The sequence below is a fragment of the Diprion similis genome, chromosome 2 (genome assembly GCF_021155765.1).
Source record: "Diprion similis isolate iyDipSimi1 chromosome 2, iyDipSimi1.1, whole genome shotgun sequence".
NCBI lineage: Eukaryota > Metazoa > Arthropoda > Insecta > Hymenoptera > Diprionidae > Diprion > Diprion similis.
The window spans coordinates 8,141,401-8,167,482 of record NC_060106.1 but is presented as its reverse complement, the minus strand read 5'-3'; the positions used below and the strand labels follow the sequence as shown (position 1 = coordinate 8,167,482).

Sequence of the window (26,082 nt, the reverse complement as noted above, 5' to 3'; positions counted from 1 at the left end):
ACGTTTGACGAATCCACGTTAAGACATATTTTATTCACGTATGAAATGCAATAGCGTGAAACTTAAAACACTGTTCCAAAGGGTGAGAAAAAACTGAATCGATTTTAGGAGTAACAAATCTCAGGCTCGACACTGAAGTGACATTTTGTGTATATTAAAAATGCATTCGAGGAAAAATCTTGATTCTCGTTTTCAACAAAAAATAATTGGTTCAATGTACGAAGCTATGCCTTTACTAGGCACGGATAGTGCACTAATCATCGTCTTCAGCTGATTCAATTCTCACTTTTTGACCTAGAGCCAGCTTGAATTTGCCACAGTAGAGCAAGTGGCCGAAGCACCAAAACCAATCACAGCACCCTACACCATGGCTTTCTTCTTGCGTTTGACAGCACGTTCTCATAAAAATTCAGCAGTCGTCCAGCGCGTCCAGCGAGTATAAAACCGCGTGGCGACGTTCAGGAAGTCATTCGGTGTTAAGCCTCAGGAATCGACCGTCGTCTGGAAACGCCATGCAGGTTTTCCTTATCATTTCGTTGTCCCTTCTGGGCTCTCTGGCCACAGCCCAAGTCCCGGATGCCTCCACGACGACGGAGGCTCTAAGAAACATTTACTACAGGTTAGTTGTTAATTTAAGGCATTCATTCGAGCGAAGAATAACTTAAACTCTTCAGATCAGATATTTACTTTTCATCGCCCATAACTACTTACGTTTCAGGTGCATGGATAGTGAATCTCTGCTATCTTGCGTTAAGCCGAAGCTGCTGGCTTACGTGAGCGAGGCTGTTAAACAAGACAAGATAAGGATCACGGAAGATCTGGTCATAGTTAAGTCACGCGACGCGCCTGAGGATAACGCCGAAGAATACTACCAGCAATACGATGCCGCTGACCCAGCCAGGAGGGAACTCCTGCGTTCCATGATGCTCGAGAAACTGGATGCCTACTTATCCAGTCATCAGCTAGAGGCTAAGCTGCCTGAGGCCATTTCCGGATCCAACATCGTCCCCAGAGCTTTGGTTGAATCTGTGCCGTCGAGCCTGTCTGTGCCCCTAGCTGACACTGAGGCAGGACAGGGTGAGAATCTAACTTTTATTCGAAGAGCGCTGAATTCATACCGTTCAAAGTGTTAATAATATTGTGGAATAGCGAAATGGTGGTGGCTGAAATTTGTTTAAAACTGTTATTGTTCCATTTTCACAGGTCGTGGGTTCGTGAAGAAGGTGATGATTCCCTTTCTTTTGGGACTGAAGTTCAAGGCTACCGCTTTGGTGCCTCTGGCACTTGCTCTGATTGCGCTGAAGACCTGGAAAGCCCTCACCTTAGGACTCCTTTCTCTTGTGCTCAGCGGCGCCATGCTTATCTTCAAGCTCACAAAGCCCAAGGTCGCCTACGAGGTTGTCCACTACGGACACCCACCCGTGGAACACGCTCCTCATTGGGACGCTGGAGCGCACGGACCCTACCGTGCTTACCGGAAGTAAATCCGGAGCCCGTCAGTCCAACATGCCTAGAACCAACGACTATAGATACTTTATTTAAGATATTTATTAGCGCCTTTTTGAGACGCTCTCTCATACATATATATGTACTTTCACTATTTATGTAAAATAAAAACTTCTATTTTTACTATAAACCTGACAATGCCTCTTAAGTTCCAATTACCGCATTTTCCCAGAATCCCGTGCTTAAGATTTAAGAGCTCAAGAATTTTTATCTCAAGATGAAGTTTTATCGTGCTTCATAGATCCACATCAATGAGATGTAGAACGCAACTTTGGAATAAAAATCGCCAATAAATTTGAAATGATCGCAATAATTTGGGCCCCGACACTCATACCTCTACATGCATGGAGAGTATTTGGTTCGAAGAAAACGTCTGCTGTACGTGGCTGCGTAACTGTAAAAAATAACTGGCTATTACCTCTGTGCATCATATCCAGATACACAAGCCAATGGCAAGGTGTTCAATTTGATCTTGAAAGCCGTCAAGTTATTTCTATTCATTCAGAATATCAACGAACTGGTGTTGGATAAATTACAGCAACGTGAGATAAGATCACTCACTTCTTTCATCAACACCACGACGAAATCGGAATGAGAAAAAGCGCCCGTGAAAGTACTTTTTTACCAAGTGAATGAATAAACAGCGCAGTGTATACTCATAAGAGTCAATAAACACGATTCTAGATTCTGTTTGCCGTAATCAATATAATTTCATGCTACGATTGTTACGAAAAAAGTCTTCGAATGATTGGGTAGAGACCAATATCTTAAAATTATTTTAGTCGAAAATGCTAATTCGCTTTGGCTTATTTGCTATTGACCGAGCATGTACTCAACCTCACGATGAAACAACCGGCTGCAGTGCTCGAAAGAAATATCACTTCGGTTCCCGGATAAGAACTGCCGACAAGACGGAGGAGGTGGTTGATAATTCATGCACTCGTTATTTTTTATTGGCCCAAATATTTATGAAAATATTGACCTAAAAGCCCAATTACCAGCAGCTATTGTCTCGAAAAGTCATGTGCACCACGTTGAAAGGTGTCACCCTACATATTCTCACATGTAATACAAGAAGCGCATACTAAACGACTAAACGACTGAGCCAAACTACAAGAAAGATCCGGGTGACATGCGTCTCAAATAGAGAGGCGTCGCTATCAACGGCGCTAATTATTATTGACCAGGGGAGAAATTAACCCAGAAGAAGGTCTTGTGGGTCACAGCCATCTATCCGCATGGAAAGTGTGCAAAACAAGCGTGTTGTGAATGAACGATTAGATTCTACACCATATTCTCTTCGCTAAGGGTAACGCGAGTTCTTCACCACACGATCAAACCGATCCCCAGACAAGTTTGATTTACTCAGTCTCTGGAGGAACGTGATCAGAAATTTTAATCAGGCAAGACTGAATACGTGGAAAGTGAAATGTGGCAAAATCGAATTGATAGGCACGAGGAGGGTATAAAGCTTATAACCACCATGATGCAGAGATTTTTATAACGAATACGACCATTTAGAACTTTCCAGGAAACTGATTTCTGTACATGCGAGTAGCTGCTCGCTTGAAACATAGATTTTCAATCCACAGATTTAGTCATGATCGGGGTTTAGTCGAACTAGCATCTCCCCAGAAAATAATTTGTTTGTTCATACCTAAGTGAGAGATCGATGACCATTGACGCTAAGTGTACCTACTTGGTTGAATGATTCGTCCATGGAGCCACGTGCAGTGTGAACGATGGTTCCATGAGCAATGACTAACGGTCCGTTGGTGACGAAGATATTTAAAACTCACCTAGACTTCTCAGTCAATTAGTTATTTCGTGTAGACTCAATTTCCACAGTTCATCTGATTTTCGTTGTGCTTTTCGCCACGGATATCAGTTAGAAGGTGAATGAGATTCACGTAGACGTGTTCGCAGAGCACGTGATGCACTGCGCTGCACGTGCAGAACGTGGCAATTCTGCAGGAATGTTTATCTTGAAGAAATTTCATGAATGAGAGCACCAGGAATGTAGCCTCAATACGTGGAATCTGCATACTATTGGCAAAGCTGGACTTTGTCGTGAAAGGTCAGAAACGGAATTCGTTGGCTCCCACAAGTTCTTTCAATAATAAAACTTCCAATGAAACACATCAGACAGCAGAGCGTAATTTTTTGTAATTAAACATGTTTTACAATTGGATAAATTATTCTGAAATAGGGGATAATCATATGGCGACAAAGTATATCTAATATCTTTGGTACAAATCACGTCGGGCTTTAATTGGACCAGTTTTTTCGGTAAGCTCACCGTATTTCCGACACGTATTCGCGTATCCTAATCAGAACGGTCTAACTGACCATTGATGTACTCCACATAATATTCCGCGGCCAATCGCACCTTCGAGTATAACTGAAGTTGGCCACGGCGTGGAGTTTAAGCTAGGATGGAGTCGCAGGGTTCATTAGTCAGTCGTACCATGTCCGAGACCCCGATAATCGAATACCATACTGAACGAAAAGAAAATTTCAACAGTGGGGACAGGGGTTGGTGGCAACGTATAAAGAGGCACTGGCCCAGCCCAAAAGCATCAGTGATACAACCGTCTCTGGTCAAGTGCAGTCGTCGGCGCTTGATTAAATCCTCGAATCTTCCTTCGTTTAGTCTCAACCTTTGAGGTGTCTCTTTACCAACTTCATCATGATGAAGTTCTACGTTCTGTGCGCCCTTGTGGCCTTCGCCTCAGCCCAGCCAGCCAAAACCGACTTTTGGAAAGGCACCAGCATGGATACGATGGTGGACCAGATGAAAAGTGACTGTGCCCAGAAAAACGACGAGATTTCTTGCATGAAGTTCAAGGTCCTCAATCTTTTGGATCAGATCTTTCGCAAGGACAGCTTTAAGGTGAAATATTTCTCCGGCATTCGAGCCTCGTCACATATCACTGTTGATAACTCTAGAATTTATGATCTTCCAGGTATCAGAGACCGTCGAGGTGACACGCAACTCCTACCCCGTCGAGGAAGTGTCTGCCCGCAGTGAAGGCTCATTCCTCGAGACCATCCAGTCCTACTTGGCTTCCCACGACGTTACTTTCAAGCTTCCCTTCGAGTCTTCAGTTAAAGTCAGCCCCCGCAACATTGACGATGACGAGCTTTCATTCAACGTCAAGTTCGGCGAAGGTCGCGCCGTCCAGGAAGCCCGTAAATCGAAACTGAAGAAAGTCATTATCCCCATTCTCGTATTCGTCCTGTTGAAGGCGATGACCCTCATTCCTTTGGCCATCGGTGTCCTCGGACTGAAAGCCTGGAACGCACTTCAGCTCTCGTTCTTCAGCTTCGTCGTTTCTGTTGGCTTGGCTATCTTCCAGCTGTGCAAAAAGATCGCTGCTGACAGTCACGCCGCTCCTCTCGCTGCTCATGGACCCTGGGAGTACCAGGCTGCCCAGTACCGTGCCTTCGACGAGACCCAGGCCGTCCCCCAGGAGACCGCTCAGGACCTCGCTTATGCTGGATACGTCCAGAATTAAATCGATCTCATCGAACAAAATCACCACAATGCTCTCCATTTTGTACCAAACAAACGTACTAGTACCCAAAGACCAAAAAGCTTTTGTAAAATATCTTTCTATTTATGATACTTTTATTTAATAAATTATTCTTGCAAATATCATTGTATTCACCCTTCACTGTTATATCATACAATACCTTCGTATCCCATTTTATATGATTTGGAGTATATTGTTCATTTGTTTCCGACACAAGCGGCTGTTACTACAATGCGAAATTGATGAAGCTCGTGACAAACTTTCTGAATATCAAGATATATGTATAATCCAGCGTAACCACGTTTTTTGCTTTGAAACTTTTTCCTTCGAGACTTCTGTATTTTTATTTCATATCTAGCTTCGCTCATAGCTATTACCAATTTAGTATTTTCAATATTTTTTGATCTATTTGAAGCCCTGATACATAAATTGGTGACTATACGCGATTAACAAGTATTCGAGATGCCAAAGAATTGAAAAATTCTAGTATTGATGAATAGTTTATAGTCATGTTTACACATTTTATAGAAAATGACATAGATTCTCCGTTTAAAAATGAAAATTTGCAGTATTTCGAAAGGAAATGCTTTAATTATACTTCTAGTCTGCAATAATTTACATATTAGGGCAGTGACATAAGGGTTTGTAATACTAATGCGAATGCGAATGCAAATATACATTTTTGAATATTGCGCAATTTTTCAACTGCTAAAAGTTGACAATTCATTGACTGACCACGTAAGTCGCACGCACGCCAGTTGTATCATATTCCGGAACTTGCCCAGCTGATCCAAACTAAGCCCGTTGTTTGTTTGATTATTTAGCTGCAAATTGATAACAGAAACAAATTAATTTTGAGATTAGAGTGTGATTCAAACATGAAGACAAACTTTTATAATGAAAGTTCGTTATCAAATTAATGTTTCTTTGTCTTAATTAATATTACTTTCACATTGTTTATAAGCAAAATATAAACTAATTATGACAATCACATTTGATGCGAATGTGACTTCGAATGCGAATGCGAATATTCTTTACATCATTACCTTGTACTAATTACGTGTAAAAATTTTTTTGCGCCTTTGGTTAAGAAGCTACAGGCGAAAAAAGTAATGCAAAGTGAGATAAAACGTATACGACATAAATTTTAATCTCATTTTTTTAACCTCTTAATTGCTTGTTCCGCCTGTCGCTTGAAAACTAAAAGTTTGCCCACTTTGATCTTGGTCTCAAAATTTTCGTTTTTTTTAGGAAGGATTGACGAGCGAAATTCAAAGCCAATCGATTAGGGCTGTTCACTCGAAAATTAGGGTTTGGAAGCAGTAAAAATCAAACCCGTGATTGAGAAAATTTAAATCTCCGTGAAAGATTATTTTGTTGTATACTCTACGGCATACGCCATAAAAATAAATGAAATCGCCAATGTTGAGGGTTAGATAAGCACCCTTAAATTCAGTTAAGATGTACAGATAACTTATCAACAAATACACCTTGATTGCATTTTTCATTGTACGTTATTGTACGTTCTTGGGACCCTCTTGACATACACAAAAAGTATCTTTTCTTCAGCAGAATCAACAACGTATCAGATCAGTATTTTTGTCCCGCGATATCTTGAAAACTGGTTTTCAGATATCAGTGATATTGGTCTCAATCGACGCTGCTTTGTCAAACTTAGAACAGATTTGATTTTAGCTTAGATCGGTTCAACACTTTTTGAATTACTGAAATAACAAAATTTTTTAAAATAAAACAGAAATTGATCATATCTTGAGAATGGATAAGCGGATTAAAATGAAAATTATTGGCGGGGGGTTTTTTGAGTTACTGATCTGAGGATAGATTTGCGAAATTTAAAATTGCGAATCCAATATGGTGGAGAAAAAATCTAAAACCACTCAGATTTTGATCAATAAACGGCGCATCGATTTCGGGCAAATTCAATGCTATTACTTTCAAAATAGAAATGTACTCCTTGAAATACGTTTTTAATTAAGCCTCTGTGAAGTGAACGCGCCCTAATTGCAAAAATCGAGACATTGTGTCATCCCTTAATTTTACTCTACGACAAAGTGATCTTTTTTGTTTCGATTCACTTTCAAGTTTAAAAAATGGAGTGAATGATAACTGGAAAGGTATTCATCAAATTGGGTATATTTTATTTTATCTCTGAAAAAAGTGAACTTATCTAAGTCATGCATACTTTGAGTTTTATTAGCGTTACAATCCTCCGAAGTTGTATAAAATATAGTAACTTTAAAAATCTTTGCGACAATCAAGATATTATTCCATAATACCGTAACCGATCAACTTAACGATTCATGATACACATACCTTTGCATAAAAGAATCAAGCATGAGCCAAAACCGTTGTTAGAATTTTGCATGACAAACTCACCCACTAGCCTAAATACTTCCGTGTAGCACTGTCTTACCGAATGTCATAATGAAGGTAGAATGTGATTTGGCTTGAAATGAAATTCAAAACATTTCAGTCCGTCGTAAAACAATAACGGGTCTGATAATTCATTGCAATAAATTAAGCATCACTCGATACTCAAGACTGTCATCCAATCAGAAAAATGTTAATTCAAAAAATAGGAATATTATTGGCGGTAGGTAGATCATCTTCATTTACGATTACAGTTTTGGATCTGTATTATCGGCAATTCAGGAAAATTGGTACGTACAATATTCGTTTAAATTTCGTAGAAATTCAAGCCATCGCGGACTTAGAGGTGGGTTTAATTATTTGAAATATAATCTTTGCGGAAGCACAATTCAGTGGTATAATAGATTTACTTTCATGTCTGTTGAAGTCATTAAATAGTCACATCACGTGTAGTCATTATCGCTAAGGAACTGCGTTCTGAACTTTGTATACTGCAAACATTTCTATGCGAGGTATGAAGCAATGAAAGCAAACAATTTTGTACATGGTCCATTACTTTTACAGAAAGTGCAATAGTGTTTATTAAGGATTCTTAAATCTTGATCAGCGTCTTAACTTTCTTCGGGGATAGCAATCAATATAGCTCTTCAATGGTCGTTAATCGAACATACTTCCCTGCATTTAATTATAGAATCCCATGATTTAAGTATGACAAACGCGCAACCACCAGCTCCGGGATGTTTTCTCTAGACGTACCTGCTTACCATAATCGAGACTCAAGTAAAATTTCAATTTCAAGTCCGAATCCATTGTCATTCGCTTCTCGTAATTAAAACAGCGTGAAGTTTTCACCGGCACCGCGTGAGTCGACACCTCGTAAATACGATATCCGGTATTCATACACAGGTATAGCAATTTCCCTTTCCGAATAATCAATAACCGAAACGGTATTCCAACAGTTTTTCGCGAAGACACAGCGCTCCATCTACGCGATGAAGAGCTGAGATGAGGGTGAGCGACAAAGCATACCTGCAAGTAGTTACAAATGCAGTCGTGCAGGAGTCAGCCCCACGCCTGCCGAGAGGTTCGTGAGGCCCAGAAGGCCCGCAAGGTCCGACACGTGCTTTACAAATGGAAAACGCGCAGCGTTGGTTGTCACCGACATACCAACATGGAGCGAGGTTCCGCTTCCCGTCGTACGCCATGGTGCATGCCATGAGGGACGCGGCTCTATGCGAGGCGAAATTTGAATAATTTTCATTCAATCACTGATTCGCGGCATGCGCGACCGAATAACATAGATTTGTGGGAGCAAATTAAATAAAAGGGGCGGGCCACTCCTCCGTCAGTCGCAGTTCAATCGTCGATTGTGCTCAACGGTCGATCGATCGACCGTAATCACCCGTCCCTTAACCATACCGTTTGTAATAATTCGTACTGTGAAGTTCTCTGGCTAAAGACACGGTGACCCGCAAGAATACACTCCTCAGGATTACGACAAGTCACTTTTCAACAGCAGGAAAAATGCGTTTACTCACATTCGTAGCCTTAGTGGCAAGTGCCGCGGCGTCGCAGGACTTCCTATCGACCTCCTTGAACCACTGCATCAACGCGGAATCATGGAGTTCTTGTTTCAAAAGCGAGGTCCTTGGATACATGGACGAAAAATTGGGCACCACGACTGAGGCCAGATCCTTGGACACCGTTGACGAAGCTGTGGTGGCGAGGACCTTCAAGTACCTTAAGAGCTTCGACTACGGAATCGACATTCCCTTTGCCGATGCCAGTCTCAAGTACCGACCCAGCAGGAGCCTCGCTGACCTTGACATCGAATTCAAGGACAATGCTGTAGCTACAAGCCAAGCTCGTGGTCTCCTCAAGAAGAAACTTCTTTTCCCATTCCTCCTGCTTCTTAAATTGAAACTGAAGGCTTTGATGCCAATCTTCGTCGCCATCATCGGTCTCAAGGCTCTCAAGGCTCTGGTACTATCGAAATTGGCCATCTTGTTGGTCGTTGGATTCATCGCCGTACAATTCTTCAAAAAGGGAGGCATGGCTATGCCGATGGGTAAGTGTCAAAAAATGAGTCTCAATTTCCTAACTAAGAAGCCACAAAGTCTTTATTTAAACCCGCCTCATCTAAAGCACAATTATTATACCTACAATTAACTGACCGATGTACGTCGTACACTGTTTGATACCAACGATGAAACTACAAGATTAAAAACTTAATTGAGATTAGCAAAGAGGTATCCATAACATGTGAAACATTCGATCACTAAATGCATGTTAAAACTTGACGCGTCACTGAGTTAGTTGTACAAAAAACTTACTATTGACTTTTGCAGGTATGTCAATGGATCCAGCTTCAGTCTTGTATGGAGCACCCGCTACCCCATCAACGACCTCAAGTTACGACCCCGCGAACACGTGGGACGGAAACGGGCCCTATTCCCGAGTGTGGACCCCAACCAGTGGAGTAGAAGCACAGAATCTGGCGTACAACTACTACTCCGGAAGTGGTTCGTCAAGTGCACAATCGTCCTACGGATCACCGTCAAGCTCCTCCAGCTCGTCGTCAAGCTCGACTAACTATTAAGGAACTGTCAGCAAATCGGCGTTTGTTTCGAACCGGTAAACGGTGTCTTGAAAATTGATTATTATCGACAAACGATTCCTCCGATTATACAATTATTGCTCAAACGAAATCCTTCAAAAGAATAGGATAGCCGCTGAGAAACGCGGATATCACCAAAGATACCGGTCACACATTGCAGAGGGTTCAGGTCAATTGATTTTCTCACATAAAAAGTTACCAAAAATATTTACTCTTAGAGACACGCTAGGCACGATCCCGATTTTCATTCGAACCAAAAAATATCAAGTCAAAACTATTCGAAAGGTCGGACTTTTCGTACGAAATATTTCTATCAACCGCGACAAGTAGAGATGCCGATTCCCTTACCGACCAAGGCATTGAGGGGCCTATTCGTTCTGCAGGTAGATCGGTATCAGATCGCTCACTGTTGTACCGACGGCTGCCGGTGACCTGTAGAAAGGGGCCTAGCGAGGACCTTGACCATCGATAAGAAAGAACACAGAGCGGCGGTAGACCTTGCAGAGATTTATTATCCAATGAGTTAGGGTACCGATGAGGATCAGTGGGACACAATCGGCGTCGGTATCCTGCGGTCATTGAAATAACTGGTTCGTAATGAAGAGTCGCACCAAAAAAAGAGAAATAAAGAAGAATAAGAAAGTAAAAAACATAGGAAAACTAGCAACAAATTGTAAATATTCAGCGATCTATCACTGTTCTCCCTCTGATCTTGTGTGTAAGTTATATACGTGTATTTATTCTTTTTTAAAAAAATATATATTTATTTGATTGTTTAAAGGATCGTTGATCAAAACGGATGAATTATTCCTTCCAAAGCTTATTATGTCTGGGTCTCACCGTTCTTTCGGCTGCTTGCACTAAGTTTGACTAGAAGTATGTGGGCCTTATGTGACGAGACTGTGCGGCCCGCGTGGATGGGTATAATAGCTCTGTGTGATCCTTAATTACATATATCCACCTTACAGACTGTTAAGCAAATAGAAGTTATCCAAGGTACTCTCGTAGCTGAGGGTAACGACCCACGCGTTTGAAAAAGGGGACCAATCAGAGTACGGGTTCGAGAAGTCTTATTCCATTTTTATACTTCACTATGAAATTCCTAGGCTAACCACTCCTGGCTTAGTATAGGGCGCTCACGACGCTCCGCTGGGCCCCAAAGTAAAAGCGCTGTCATCACGCGATAAGTACACTTACCTACGCTACTATCACAACGTCACGGTCAGCGCTATTGGCCGATATCGAGATGAAACTTTGTTCCAAATAAACGATGTCAGGGATCAACGTTCGGGGATCAAGGCACGATAGCGACTCACGTTGAAAATCGTTAATGCTCGCCAGGATTCCTGCCGCTCGATTCCACCGCCTGAATTAGGCAAAAAAGTAAAACTTGTTTCCGATAAAAAAAAATTGCACACGCGAGATATTCTCCCTACAAAAAACGTGATTGGAACAGGCGCAGATAAGGCGGCAGTAAAAGTTTAATCAGGTCTTATTAACCGGCAACTTGTATTCAGCGTCGTATGGAGTTTTGGGCAACTGCACCTGCAGCGGATGTAACTGCATCGGGATTGCAAGCTTACGCGTTGCTCGAGACTTTATAACAAAATAAGTCGTGTTATTTACGTCGGTGACCGGCGTTTATATAAGGTGAGTACGCTTTATGGTATTTTCTAAAATAAACGTCCTTAACTCGGCCCCCGCAACTCCGCAGCCTTGGCGAGGTGCCAGTCCGTTTTTTGGTCAGTGAACCATCGCGGTACGCGCATTTTCCAACCCAAAGTAATCCCCTCCCCCATACAAAATCCACCATTCCCAATGGAGAGCCGGAAATGTTATATGGCTACGACCCAGCTATATTTGAGAAAACTTTAACCCTTTCTATTTACTGCTCGCAATTTCACCTTTCTTCGTTTGAAAGGCGGCAAAAAACCGCAGCGTAGAAAGCGGTAAGTAAAACTTTACGACCCGTAGACAATTGGGAAATTGTGCATAATATTCGGATGTATACACTGCGTTATACTGCCGCACAGGCAGATCGCGCGGAAAGGGTTAAGCTGTCGGTTGGTCTATGGTCAACGCCACGTAAGACCCGGCGACCTGACGTAAGCCGCTTAGGATAAAGCCTATTGCTTTGTCGTCGACTCTCCGCACCTTTCGCAGATAGTTGTTTTACGCCCCTAGGGCGTAAAGACTTGCAATGCTGTTTATTGCAGCTCGCACGAATTCGATTGCCGACTAGATCATCTGCTGTCTGTCTTGCGACGCTTTGCCACATTTGCAACAAACTTGATAGTCTCGAGGGGAAAATTTTCCACGCAACCGGATATTCGACGATTTCAAAGAAGATTGGAGAAAAAAAAAATTACGAATTTCTCGGACAACTAGCTACAATGCAGGAGCGAACATGTGACGCGGTTGATGTTTTGCCAAAATATTGCGTGAGGACGTGTGTCGATTACTGTTGTCTCGCCTTGATATTGAGAGGGAATGAGGAACAAGAGAGAAAGGAAAAGAGAGAGAGAGAGAGAGAGGGGAGATGGAAGGGAGAGAAAAGCCGAGGTCATCGACGAATGCAGAAATACTACGCTTATAAATTATCCGAGGAATGCGCTTATGGTCTTTTAGGTTTGCAGTGATCATACAGGAGCCAAAAAATTTCCGTTAACCTGCGACGCAGGCAACGAGGAATAGTTGGACAGTTCCACTGCAGTGAATTCCACAATTATTGATAATCACGTCGATAATTAATATGGTAATTACTGGCGCCAAGCTAAGTCGATGCACCTAATTACTGTTGTAATGTACGTGCCTCTGCAATTGTAATTAGCGAGGAGAACAAAAATACATCGCTTTGTTCACGTTGCGGGAATGCAGAGAAGTTGTTTACCTTAAATTTTAAAGGTTTTCAAGCATGAAATCCTGCAACGAGTTTTCCAACTTTCACACACCCAAGTATACGAGTAATCGATGTCTTTTCAATCATGTTTCTATAACGATTCAATCGTGTCAGTTGAATCTCGATTTTCGGTGAATAATTATTCAAATTTTATTGTTTAATTGATATGTATAAAGAGAAAATTAGTATGATATACTTCGGTAGAATATATTTAGTCAACCTTTGAATTTAGAAATTTTGGATACCTGATTTTTAGTTGGAATTTGGCCAGCTCAAAATGTTACACATTCAGGTATTTTGAGATCTTCACTCTCCAATTCTAGGGTTTTGAATATTGAGAACGCTGAAAAAATTTGAAAAGTGGGGAAATATTCGGTTCCGAAATTTCGTGATACTTTTCTAATCACATAGAATAACTACTTCGATATGTTTGTAGTTTGATTCCTACAGTTCTTAAATTATAAATAAATACAAGTGGAAAATTGTGAGTGAGTCAATACAATTTGTGAAAATTTGAAAAAAATACCATTTACAAATAATAAAAATTACAATGCAAATTTTAATAAAAATTGCCAGTAATTGAGTAAGATCAATAAAAATACGATATTCTCTTATACGAAATGGAAGCTTTTGTTTCGCCCAAGGTTTAAACATCTGTCCAAATGTCGAAAAAATTTAAAGACTCAGTTGAAACAATTCAATCAAAAGCAGATCAGGTTAACTTCTCTCATTATTTTATACTCTCGTTTGATTAGAATAGCATATCCGAAGAACTAATTAATTCACTTGGCCATTTAAATGATCTATCAAGTCAAGTCAAGATATAATCTCATCAAAGTATCATCATACAACCATTCTCCACAATCGAATTTTCGTCAAGGTGAGAACAAACTGCACTTTATAATATACTGTCAATAAATTATTCATTAAATTTGCATACAACCTTGACGGTTTATTCATTACACATACATCTAACCTTATTTTTCTCAGAAACGTATCAATTTTTCAAGAGCCCAAGTGAGTACTATTTTTATTGGCACTAGTGAAACAATTCTTCACTAAACGAAACAAATTGCAGTGCCTGAGTCGCATGCATAAAACATCGTGTGGAATCTATCCGCATAAAAAGTTGCTAACATAATGCATATTTACAGAAAATATTCATCCCCAACTCTATAAAGCAGAAATGAGAATATCTTTCTTCCTCCTCTCGGAACCCTTTCACGCAACAAGTGAAAATCCACGATCCACAATTCACTGTGTGGCCGTGGCTAAAAAATGAGGATCGAGACTCGTCCGTCTAGTTTGGAAAGATCGTAGCCGATTCGGACCCGAGCGAGGAGGAAGCGGAAGGGGAGGTGACGTCATGGCAGATTCGTGCGAGGGAACTGCTATTGCCTAATATCTTCTCGTCGGGATCTTCTATAACTACGTTACCTGCGGTCCCGAATATATTCCGCAACCCTTCCAGCTCCGGCACCCATCATCCCCCGGGAACCGCTTATTCCTGATCTTCTCCCACCGCAGCCTCTCCTCCCCTATTCTTACATAATCACCACGTTCTCACGGCGCGGACTTCGGTCCTGCCGATCTTACGTGAAAAATCAGACACAAAAAATCACCTTATTACGATCCCAACGAGTTTCGACCAAGAAGAACAGATTAGTCGCCCACCTTCCACGAGTATCCGTCATTAACTTATACCACATAACAGTTCGCACGCATGCATTCAAGCCTAGCTGTCAGATCAGGAAGGTGAAATCGAATTTCGAAAATATTATTGCATTTTAAGGATGCATAAAGTTTACGGTCAGGTTGAAAAATTGTTGAAGCAAGAACGTGATGAAACAGAGATTCGAATAGTGTCACTCAAGCTAATCTAGGTAGTTACATTCGACTGTAAAAGTTCTTCCGATGGAGGAGAAAACGTTAAGATACTGAAATTCAACTGTGAACACCTGATTATTTTACCTACGTCATAGAAATCTCGTCATACTACTTTTCTTTATTAAAAAATTCATTTTGTTTTTTTTATTCATCTGAGCAATAGCTAATTTTATTTGTCAATGAATTCTCCACAGATTGTCTAATCGTAAAGAAAAATCAAAATTTTTTAAAAGCTTTTAGTTCGTAAACAATTTCATAGAAAAAAAAGAAATTGTCAGAGAAAGGCAATTCATTTATACAACAAATATGCAATTATTTGAAACAATTAGTATTCACAAAAGAGGGACGGCTCTAAAATCGTTTTAAGAATTCAAGGATTGAAATTTTCATCATAGTCCGTAGAATATCTCATAAAAATTTCAGAGAGGACCGTCAAATAGTTTTTAAGATACGATTAATTGCATCAGACCATCCCCGAGTGCGCAACCCCGCTTCTATGGGTTTTCTTTGATATTTAATTGAGGAATTAAATTTTGAAAATTCGCAAGTTATGTTATGGTCGTTTATCGAGAATGTCAATAAGCAAATTAGTAGTTTCAGTAGATTAAATGTCGCGCAGGCAATAATAAACTTCAGCATACGAACACAAGATTTGGTTTGAAAGGAAAGGTCAACAATGAATCATCATCTTGATAACACAAATTTTTTTTCATTGTTTTCCTTTGTCAAAAAATTTTCCTTAATACGAAATTCTATAGATGTATGGTACTTTTTTCTTTGTGTGAGATCCAGCACTTTCAGCTTATGAATTGGATATTTTTTGATCGATAAATAAATCAAAAATCACTGTTAAAAATGATTTTGAATTTCGTACACATATAGCGTACAAAAGAATTGTCAATTTACGAATTGAAGTTGCAAAATTACAAAATTCGATACAGCAACGTAAATTACTACGTATTTGTCTTGAATGTCGAATGAAAATGTCTGACTCGATTAAAGATTATAGGAAAAAGGCCCAAAAAAAATGTTAATTTTCTAAATTGTGTAATAAATTTATTTTACTCGTAAATTGAACGAACGCTAATTGTGTGATGAATCCACTGTTCCATATTCGAAAAAAACTTCCAACACAGCGTAGGAAATTCCGTACAGAAATTTTAAACAGCATACGAACGCTTTACTCAGATGTTCGTGGAACTGCAGCAACATTAAGAGCATGCCGCACGCACGACTCCCCATCATCTGCAATTGGCCTTCGTCTATTTATATTGCACAAAAACAATCCCGATATTTGTTTAGCCACAAGCTGAGTATCTTTACGTATTTTGTTTTCTTCCTTTTCCTTTTCCCTTTTTTTTTCTTTTTCCCCGATCCTTATTTTACCGACCGCACAAAGCTATTAAACGCGTTTTACGGAAAAGTAGAAATCCCGTTAATAATAAGTCAAAAAAGAAGGATACGGTGCAGGGAAAAATGGTGGAAAAAATTATAACCGGTGCAAAAAAAGAGGGAAACCCGGAAGCGCACGCTCGAGCTGCCCCGTCACATGTCCGGAAGCGATCCTGCGATGGGGAATTTTTTTTCCTTCCTTCTTTCTCTTTCTTCTCTTTCCACCGTGCACTTTGGCCCCCCTCGTCGCACGGATGCTTTCGATATCAAAGAATAGACTGCCGCACTCGGTGCGCCAGGATCCTATTTCTAATACATATTTATGCTGTTTTTTGGCTTACGTTTTTTTTTTTCCTCCGCAGTTACGTGCAGCATCTTCGAAGGTATCTCGAAGAGGGTGGATCGCACTTACATAAGGCCGGATTCACTGCCTCCCTTTCGTCTTTTCATCCCTTCCGTGTATAGTGCAGATCTTTGCTCGCGTAAAAAAAGAAGGAGAGAGAAGTATGACAACGCGGAGAAAAGGATCGTAGGAAAAAAAAGAAAATAAAAACAGAATAAGAGGAAAAAAACCGCAGGATCAGTTTTTCAGCAACGTATCGCCTGCGTTTTGTGTGCCGTTTCATGTTTGATCAATCACCGTTTGCGTGATGAATCGAAAAATTTGATTTAAAAATATATACTCTCAAGGTCCGAGGTTTTCCTCTGCGTTTTTGACGGACCTTCGATCCGATGATCGAATCAAGATTTGGTCGAAGATCGCCGACTCGAGTCTCAGAGATATAGCCGGGCTTGTATGTATGAAAACGCGGGTGACGAGATGGAAGGCGGTGAAGAGATCCGGGAGAAATTCGGACGGCGAATAGTGCTGCAGATGGTCCCAAGTAAATATTTTTTCAGCGCTCTTCTATCTCCTTCTCTCCTCTTCTTGCACCCCAAGCTCTAAGCTCTGCTCGACTGAATGCAATTTAATTCTAACATATGATCCGGTTTCGTGCGTGAAAAAATGTATATAGCGAAGAAACGTTGAAATGGTGCTGCTGCTGCAGAGTGCAAGGATAGGGAAAGAGAGGACGAGGAGGAGGAGAAGGAGGAGGTGGATTGAAAGCTGCATGGAACTAGGAGGATATTATATATTATACGTGTACGAGGAAAAGAAAAGTCCCATAGTGAAAAAAGCGTATATACGTATAAAAACGCTCGTGTATACACACAGAGAAGCCAGGAAGAATCGGAGCAGTCCGCGGTTCACATTGTCTCGATCTTTTATATAATCGCCTGGTGCACTGTCCCGCATAGAAGAAAGCTTCGCAGGTAGGAATTTCGGATCCGTAAAAACTAGCATGACCGAGAACGTGAAGTATATTATACGCGCAACAGTTCAGCCGAAGGATATCATGCAAATGAATAAAACGTACGTCTGCAATGCGGGACTTTATTTCGAAATGTTAACTTGTTAGACATGATTTGAAAGAAAAAATTTTATTCTTATCGTCGACAATCCTTGACTATACTTTTTATGTACACGACGCTCTTATCTTTTTGTTTTTAGCAAGTGCCGCAGCTACGAAAAATCTGAGGAATCAGAAATAACTGGCATTTTAAATACTGAACAGCGGTATGTAACAAACAGTAGAGATTAGGAACGCATAAAATCTGAAGAAAGCATTGTCGGTATATTTGTGATCGAGGCATTCACCTACTATGCAGCAATCGTACACGGACCATTGAACTTTATGTATTTTTAATCCTAATGTTTGGTAGCATACCACTGTCCAGGACCTGCCACCTTTTCCTCATATATTTATCGTATAATATCCCGAGTCAGGGGATAAATCGTGCGTAAGGAATTTGGTGCGCCACGATCTAAGGCTCGGTGTTTTGGGGTGAGGTGAACAGGTCATACAAAGTAGGAAACAGAATAGCCGATAGTCTAGATGTGAAAGAGAATGATATCCTAATTAAAAAAAAAAAACAATATCATGATGACTTGAAGAATAATTCGAATCTCTAAGTCTTTGAATTTGTAAGCATTGTTGGAAAGGACTGTTTAGAGATATTAAAAAAGTTGTATATTCAGTATAAACTTTACGGTAAAGGAAATTCTTTCACACCAAGACGTAAAGCATGAGTGGCACATTGAATGGGGAGAAACTGAGAAAGGTCCGAAGAAAGCTACACGCGGCCCTTCGTCGAAGGGTTCCTCGTAAAGCACCACGTTTCGCGTTACGAAAAATCAAGACCGACAATAAACTAGCGCAAGCGAAAAGGAATTATTGAGATGTCCAGGCCGCCACGCCGCCCGAAGCAGGGATGAAAGAGAAATGGAGACCATTTCTCTGAATGTTATCACGTCGTGTATCTACAGCATCTCCGAAGGAATTTGTTGTAGCATTTAACAAGTAGCGTATTGTTCTGGGACCGCCTCGACCTTTCTCTCGCGATTATCATCGCCGACTCTGTCGCCCGGCTTCCCAGCCACTGCGCCGCAGGCCATTCGATTTATTGGCAAACCTAAAGCCCCGTGCAAAACGCACCTTCACGTGCTCAAGAATATCGTTCCGTCTCTTATCATAATAACTGCGTGAAAATAAATCGAGTCGCGATAACAGCCTGTTGAAATAGTTAATAGCCGCAATTGAAATGCGACAATTCCAGTTCCAGCTTTTTCCAGGATACGTTACTACGGTCGATCACAAGGTGCACATCCTTGTAGTTTTTTCATCAGATCTTTATTTTGAAAGTTGCAACCATTTGTTTGCAGTGGAGGTGTGTGGATCTGCGGGGACGAATGATGAACGAATCCGACAAGGTCTTCGAGTGTATCCATTGGGGACGTCTAGACACAGCACTTTATGCCATACGCACGATTAGCAGGAACGTTAATAATTAATGGGTTGCGTATTAGTGAAATGAAGCTCTTGGACCACCAATAGCGCGGTGATATCCGTCGATCGGTCAGGACGTGTTAGCGCTGCCTGTGACAGGTTCAACCGCTCAAATGACATTGATTGATGGTTTGGGAAAAGCACTTTGCCTCGCAAGGTTTCCGTCCCGCATTCCCCCCGGTCATTTCTGACCCTTGGTTTCCTTTGTCGCGTGTAAACCGTAGATACATTGTTTCAAGAACCGATCGTCGGATGGTCAAACGAGCGGCTTTCAACAGTTTCTCTGAGTAACCAGAGTCATCGACGGGCCGTGACGCGATGGGACAATTTCTATGCAGATAAAGAGAGGAAAAATAGGGCTATAAACATGGTCCATGGATTCCGTGAATAGATAACGTGACGGATCGTACATAATAATGGTCTACAGAGACAAAATTATTCTGGTCAAAGAAATTCTAATGGTATTATCGTCTACTATGATTACTGGTGACTGTTTTGACAGGTAGACTAACATCGTTAGTATTACTAAGGAATTGTTATACCAGAGACTAAAATGATGTGAGAAATTCGATTGTGTCAGGTACAACAAATCCATGTACAAATGGAATATTAGCGTGACTGTATCAGTTTTTGTGATTGGTCGTAGGTAAAGATCTTGCCAAACTGATGTTATGAATGAAGTATGATAATGTTATAATTTGATAATATTAAATCGTATAAGAATTAGCCCCGCAAAGTTGTGTCCTGGCTCTTTTGAAAGCAGGAAATGATGTCCTGTGGAAAGATTGATGGGTCGTTACGCTTCCAGGAGTCATTCCAACGGCACGGTGCAACCTTCCAGTATTCAAAAGACGTTACAAACCAGTGTAGACGCGGGTTTTCCAAACACGAATCCACCGCCCCGATAACGAGGCTGGAACTCGCTCTTATCTCGTCTCCCCTCTCTGCTTGTGTGCAGGAAATTTTTAACATTTTTCAAGGATCGACGGGCGGGACGAGGCGTGTGACGTGGCGAGAAATGAGAGGGAGAGCGGGTTCAGAGGGGGATACAGGAAGCGAGTAGTCGGGTGGGAAGGCGAATTCTGATTTTCAGTCTCCCGGGAAGGCCTGGGAACCTGGATCCTCGGGTCCAAGGATCTCTAGCGGGAGTGGCAACAGACGGGTTGAATTAGAGGTGGCCTTTCTCCAAATGGCCATCGCTGGCATGCGGAAGGGTTGAAGGTATTCTTGGCGCTTTTCTTTTTTCGGTATAGTTTTTTTCATCCCATTTTTTATACCCTGCTGATGCAGGGGCACTGGTGGTGGTGGTTTTTAAGGTCCCGTTAGGACCGGCTCCGCGCGCATCGGCAAGCTGCTTTTCTTTTGTCTTCTTCTTCTTCATCTTCCTTTTTTCCGACGTTTTTTTTCTTGTGTACACGAATTTTTTCAGCCCCCTTTCTAACTGTGGCCCCCATATAGCTGAGCCAACAACTTCCGCGTTTGAGATCGGCCCGATCTAAGATACTCAATTTTTATTTTCATTAGCCTCACCTCGTAACCCGAAAGGGAAAACCCATTAGCGAGGTTCCCTGGGCAACCTGCGGTTTTGAATTATACTTGGCTGTCGGTGATCAAATCCGAGAAGAAAAGGGGAAAACTGAATAGAAATGCATGCGGTTATCATTATTAAATGATTACGCGTTATCAAGTTCTATTCTTCAGTAAAATCAATATGTCTGTCTTCTACTTTTAATCAAAGACCTTAGTTTCTTTTATTAATTCGCATCTTAATTTTTTTATTTTGACCACTTGTCAACGAGTTGAAATTTTCAGCGATAGTTTAATTCACGTCATTTGAATTTTTCTTTTTTTTCTGTGTTCTAGATTTAACAAGTTCGTGGAAAGATGAATTAGTTATTTTCAGTTATTACTAACAGCGCAAAACTTGTGTAAATACTCCTGTATAATGTATACTCTACTTGGTCTGATGATCATTCATAATCATTTAATTTTTAAATTTTTCTTCACCTCGAAAGATCAATTTTAAAATTGGCTCAAGAATTTGTCTTTTGAAACTAAAGCTGTGATGTAAATATAAATAAAATTCTGGTTGTTGAAATTGATAACCTGTAGAATTTTTTTTTAAACAATGTAATTCAAATAAGCCATAATTTTTCTTCTCATGGTTATATTCTATTTTTGAATCTGCAAAATTGTTGGTCGCAGTAATTATGATTTGGAAGATCCTGAATTACTTTTCACTGCTGAAAGCTTCCGTCGAACAGTCGGCAGGTGCGGTTTCGAAAATCGAGCGCGCTCTTTGGCATCGACTCAACAAGTCATCTGCAATCAAGGGTCGACCAGGAGCGTGAATTTACGATGAAGTCCAGCCGAGAGGTGGAAAAGGAAATAGTTATTTTCAAAGAATTGGAGTACGGTTCAGAAAATTGAAAAAATGCACATCGTAAACCCGAATTCTGTTTTATTGAGGTTGTGCGTCTCGATTGCCCGCCAATAATGAGAAACGCGGGCGACTATCCTCGTCCATATTAGCCAAATCGAATTAGGTTTTTTCCTTGTGACTATTGAGAGTCCTTTGTGAGCCCAAATATTGGCAACAATTAGTGAGTTATACTCGTGCAAGGGACGCCGTCGGAACCTCAGACCTCGACCCTATGTGCGCCTGTCGTAAAGTAATTATGTCGCGGACGTTTTCGCTCATTGTTAACTTTATTACCTGCGTACACCCGGGTAGCGAGTAATCTTCAAAAAGGTGGCAAGCTTTACCTCATCGGTCGAGTTTCTCACCTGGGATCTACGTCTGCAGATTTTGATAGCAAAATTTTTGTGAAAATGTTCTTGCAGGCACTACTTCTGAATTTATAATCGACGAAATTGAGCTCTTTAGTAAACACGAAGAACGTATTTCTGCTAGTATTGCATTTCTACCAAATGGTCATTCTGACACAATTACCTTCTATAACACCTAATTATACTACACTAAGTTTCGTGTATCGGAATTACTCTGGTGAGTGAATCTTAGTACATCATCTAAAGTACATCGAAGTGATTCCTTACGTACTTAGACAATTTCTGTTCTACGTACTATATCGCTATAACTACTACTTGGGAAATGCTAAACACGGCGTCAATGATTTCCGATTTTTAAACCTTGGTAGGCAGTGATACAAGGGAATACTGGTTCTTTACTCATGAATAATACATACCCAGTAATTTTATGTTATTCGATGTAACGCTATAGAATCAGCATAGTTTATTGAATCATTCACAACTCTCAGTGTCATTTGTCTCTCATGATCACCGCGAACCGTTTGATAAGTGATGCTATAAGTAGGAATGTGGCTTGAATTTCACAGGATTTACTCTGATGTATCCATATTACGCAATGTCGGTTTTTGTCACGGTTTTGCGATTGCCAAATTATAACCATCGTAACGGACAAGAAAATGTCAAATGAATAAATTCTCCGCCTGCCTGTCAAATGAATCAATTCATTTAAATTACTTTCCACTTATCCACTTTCATGAATGATGCAGACAAATTTTTACAATTCACACTCTATCGTTCTCACAAATGTACCTGCACTTGATGTCAAGAAAATTTAATCTCTTATTTTTACCCGCGAATAGTTTATTTTTTACAGTAAATACTTGTTGATTGAATACCAGTACGTTCTTAATAACTCACTGTCAAATTTCGCACACTATACGCTTCCAGGTATCAAAGCATCACATACATTCCTCTACTAGAATTACTTACGCTTTTCAAAAATTTTCTACTCCGTTGCTTAATCATCTCAATATGCACAGGCAACATCGAAATATCGATCAATTTACTTACGCTTTTCAAAAGTTTTCTACTCCGTTGCTTAATCATCTGAATATGCACAGGCAACATCGAAATATCGATCAAATTGCAGACATATTTTATTTCAAAATTTTTTACCGTTCGTTCGGCAATTCTACTGACTGGGAAAACTGCACCATCGATTTACATGGCTAGATGGTATCGGCGCGATCCTTCTTAGTTCTTTTTCTCTATCTCCGTACGTTGAACAAAGCAGATGCGACAGGAATGAGCCGTCAGTAAAATGCCGAGAACAGAGAGACGGTCACGACGAGTCACCTCGAGAAGCTAGAGGAGGCATCAGCGGGGAGCCATGGAGTTCCAGGAAAAGTAGATCCAATTTATTCACAGCACTTGCTGATATGCTTGGTCTCAAAAAATATCCACCAAGGTCGTGAACCGTAATAACAGTTTGCCAATTTTTAGCGACCTTTTTTCGCAAAGCGTAGGATATATTTATGACTTTATAGAGGTACACACTGTATATCTTCCCGTTCCGGAAAACTTTTCGAGGTCATCGAATTGTTACGAATCTTCCTCTCTAACGGTACATCACCGTAGATTCCCTCGTGTTACCTGCTCTAAACCTGCATCAGAGGATACGTTGAAACGGAAGGCATTTGCATTCCTGCATTTCTGCACGCGCACCGATTTCTCTATTCTTCCTGTCTTTCAATCACGTTACTCTTTTCGCGAGGTTTACGTTTGAAGAGTGAAAGATTGGTTGTAATTGCCAAAGAGATGGTCACGACTGACTCTCATAACAACGATCAAATACCTGCTTGTCAAGTCACACAAGTAATGAACTACGAATCTACCGATACAATTCGTTACACAGTGATGATTGCTTCGCACAAAGATCAGTCAGCTTCTCTTCTAATAGCGCTACGCACTAGGGTTATTGTATGGTCGAGTTAGCTGTGCAGAATCGCACTTGAGGTAACCGAATTGCTTCGTATTTTTGAGTTCGAACTGATTCTACGAGGTCCATTGCTAAATAATTGTCTTAATAAAATAACGTCCAGGGATGTTGTGGCATTAATCACAAATACCTGAAGTATGGACCAGAGGTTGGGATGCTTTGCCGTCGCGCTGCTTCATTATCATCCCTTACACTCATTATGTTGGTACACGAGTAACTCGCCGCTTAAACGTTTAGATTTCAACTGTGCGTTTCTCACTTTCACTACTAGTGAGCCTCTGGCACTTTGTGTTCAAGTTTTTATTCTTCTTAAAGTGAATCCAAGGGCTTTCATAGTACACTGATTTCCTAAAATGGAGTACCCCCGAAGGTCTGTTTTGCCTCCAATCAATACGTTACCAACGCCATTAAACGCCCACAGTATACATGTTTTTTTTCTTAAGTGCAATCAATGAAAAGACCAGATTCATGAGACATCGCTACTCATGAATAACGTAGGTACATTCAAGGTAAGAGCAACTGTTGTAACGTGCATATAGTACATGTTCGTTGAGAGCCTTTGAAATTCTGTAACTGATATTGACAAGTGATCTTTTTCCCTGCCAAGTTAAGGAATAAATGTATGAAAAAAATTTTCGCACTCCTAAACAAAACTCATATTAGAGATAAAAAAAATTTCACGAGTCAAACGTACTCTCGATTTGTGTGGTAAAAGAGTAACCAAAGTCTAAATATTGTTGGCACTTGGATCCGAATTGCATAACTATTATGAGAATATTTCCACCAAATCTGTAAGATCTTCGACAAACGAGGTGGTCCGTATTTTTCTACACCCACTTTAACCTCGAGTACAGCCCCTGCTGTGAGAGGCGATGTCTCACTGATGAACCTGACGTTTTATCTGATTATGCTTCAAAGGAACAGTAAACTACCATAATGAGTTTAGGCAGTGAAAAAAAAATCATTTCGGACATACAAGTCCTTGAAACCGCCTTACTTCAAGGTCTGAGATTAGATTGTACATTGCGAAAAAATAGAATTATCTCTTATATTTGTTTCAATGATGTTACAAGTTTTTATTTCACGTTTTCCTGTGTAGGAATATTCGAATTTGTGAAGAAAACGAATTAATTCGGTCAAAAGTGATTTTAGGACGCTAAAAAATATGAGGCACGCAGATTATGTTTCATTTTAACAGTCATACCAACCCGCAAAGAAACCTGATGCAATATTAGGTGCCCCTTCGATAATGCTGCTGCAGGAGATGATTTGACAGACGATCGTTGGTTTTGAAACTGAATATCCCGGCGAGTAAAAATCGTAGTACTAATTTTGAAAACGCGCTTTGAGAAGCGAATATAAACCTACGTCTTACCACTATTTTCTTCGGCAACAGAACTTTGAAACGCAAAAAAAGAAAACACGATTTTTCGAGAAGAACTAATGGCACGTTAATTTTCCCAAGCAATGTGTATATAAAAATATTTTTAATACAGACGTATTAAAATGATAATAATAAATAAAAAAAAGGCGTTTAAATTAATAAACAAATATTTTTAGACAGGCGTACTTTGACATAGACTTGATAATTGTAAGTATATCACTTGGTTCAGTGTCACAAATTATTGGAATCAGATCTTAACACGTGTGCATCTGAATACATATAAATAAATTCAAGAGAAAATTTTTTTAATTGCATTTCACACTTGCAATTGAACTTTCCACTTCAAACACAGTGGCAAATTTTTTTATCCACGAAATACTAACATTGTCTTTTTCAAACCCAATCTCTTGTTGGGTTTACCCCCTGTACAAAAATCGGTCCATCGACCTCCTGGCGATACTTTTTTTCTCTCTTCCCTTCCTCTTCTTTCTTCATTCTTTTGGCGCGATGTCACGGTTCCATCTACTAGCACACAGCCACACGTTCACATCGTCGTGTCGTGTAATGTGTTCCGCCGTCTCCGAGTCCACTTCGATCGGCTTGGATTGCCGTGACGAAATGGACCGACCCGACGTACCGTGATGCTGCTGAAGAACACAGAAACGGGAATGAACATCCTAGAGAAATGTGGCGGAGATATAAGATCGACAATGGTGCCCCACGCGTAGTGCAAAATGCATTGGGATCGACCGTCTTGGTAATGGATCACCTCGAGCACCCGACAAATGTCATAAATTTTAGTTTTTTTTTACAC

General features: G+C 40.5%; 2 protein-coding genes across 2 annotated transcripts; both read left to right on the top strand.

The window, feature by feature from the left end:
- Window positions 1-472: 472 nt before the first annotated feature.
- Window positions 473-1,636, top strand: LOC124412649. Its single transcript, XM_046892705.1, has 3 exons — window positions 473-619; window positions 719-1,077; window positions 1,204-1,636. The coding sequence occupies exons 1-3, from the start codon at window positions 513-515 to the stop codon at window positions 1,482-1,484; spliced, it is 747 nt and encodes a 248-aa protein (XP_046748661.1). The 5' UTR covers window positions 473-512; the 3' UTR covers window positions 1,485-1,636.
- A 2,464-nt stretch (window positions 1,637-4,100) lies between these two features.
- Window positions 4,101-10,658, top strand: LOC124416235. Its single transcript, XM_046897163.1, has 9 exons — window positions 4,101-4,399; window positions 4,473-5,021; window positions 5,669-5,683; window positions 5,786-5,848; window positions 8,141-8,213; window positions 8,493-8,639; window positions 8,761-8,827; window positions 8,879-9,501; window positions 9,782-10,658. The coding sequence occupies exons 1-9, from the start codon at window positions 4,196-4,198 to the stop codon at window positions 10,030-10,032; spliced, it is 1,992 nt and encodes a 663-aa protein (XP_046753119.1). The 5' UTR covers window positions 4,101-4,195; the 3' UTR covers window positions 10,033-10,658.
- Window positions 10,659-26,082: the final 15,424 nt, after the last annotated feature.

Excerpts from the sequence above, each read along its gene's own strand:
- LOC124412649 (XM_046892705.1), top strand. The coding sequence starts at position 513 with ATGCAGGTTTTCCTTATCATTTCGTTGTCCCTTCTGGGCTCTCTGGCC. Across the intron at positions 620-718 it reads CTAAGAAACATTTACTACAG|GTGCATGGATAGTGAATCTC; the intron begins GTTAGTTGTTAA and ends CTTACGTTTCAG. Across the intron at positions 1,078-1,203 it reads TGACACTGAGGCAGGACAGG|GTCGTGGGTTCGTGAAGAAG; the intron begins GTGAGAATCTAA and ends CCATTTTCACAG.
- LOC124416235 (XM_046897163.1), top strand. The coding sequence starts at position 4,196 with ATGATGAAGTTCTACGTTCTGTGCGCCCTTGTGGCCTTCGCCTCAGCC. Across the intron at positions 4,400-4,472 it reads TTCGCAAGGACAGCTTTAAG|GTATCAGAGACCGTCGAGGT; the intron begins GTGAAATATTTC and ends ATGATCTTCCAG. Across the intron at positions 9,502-9,781 it reads AGGCATGGCTATGCCGATGG|GTATGTCAATGGATCCAGCT; the intron begins GTAAGTGTCAAA and ends TGACTTTTGCAG.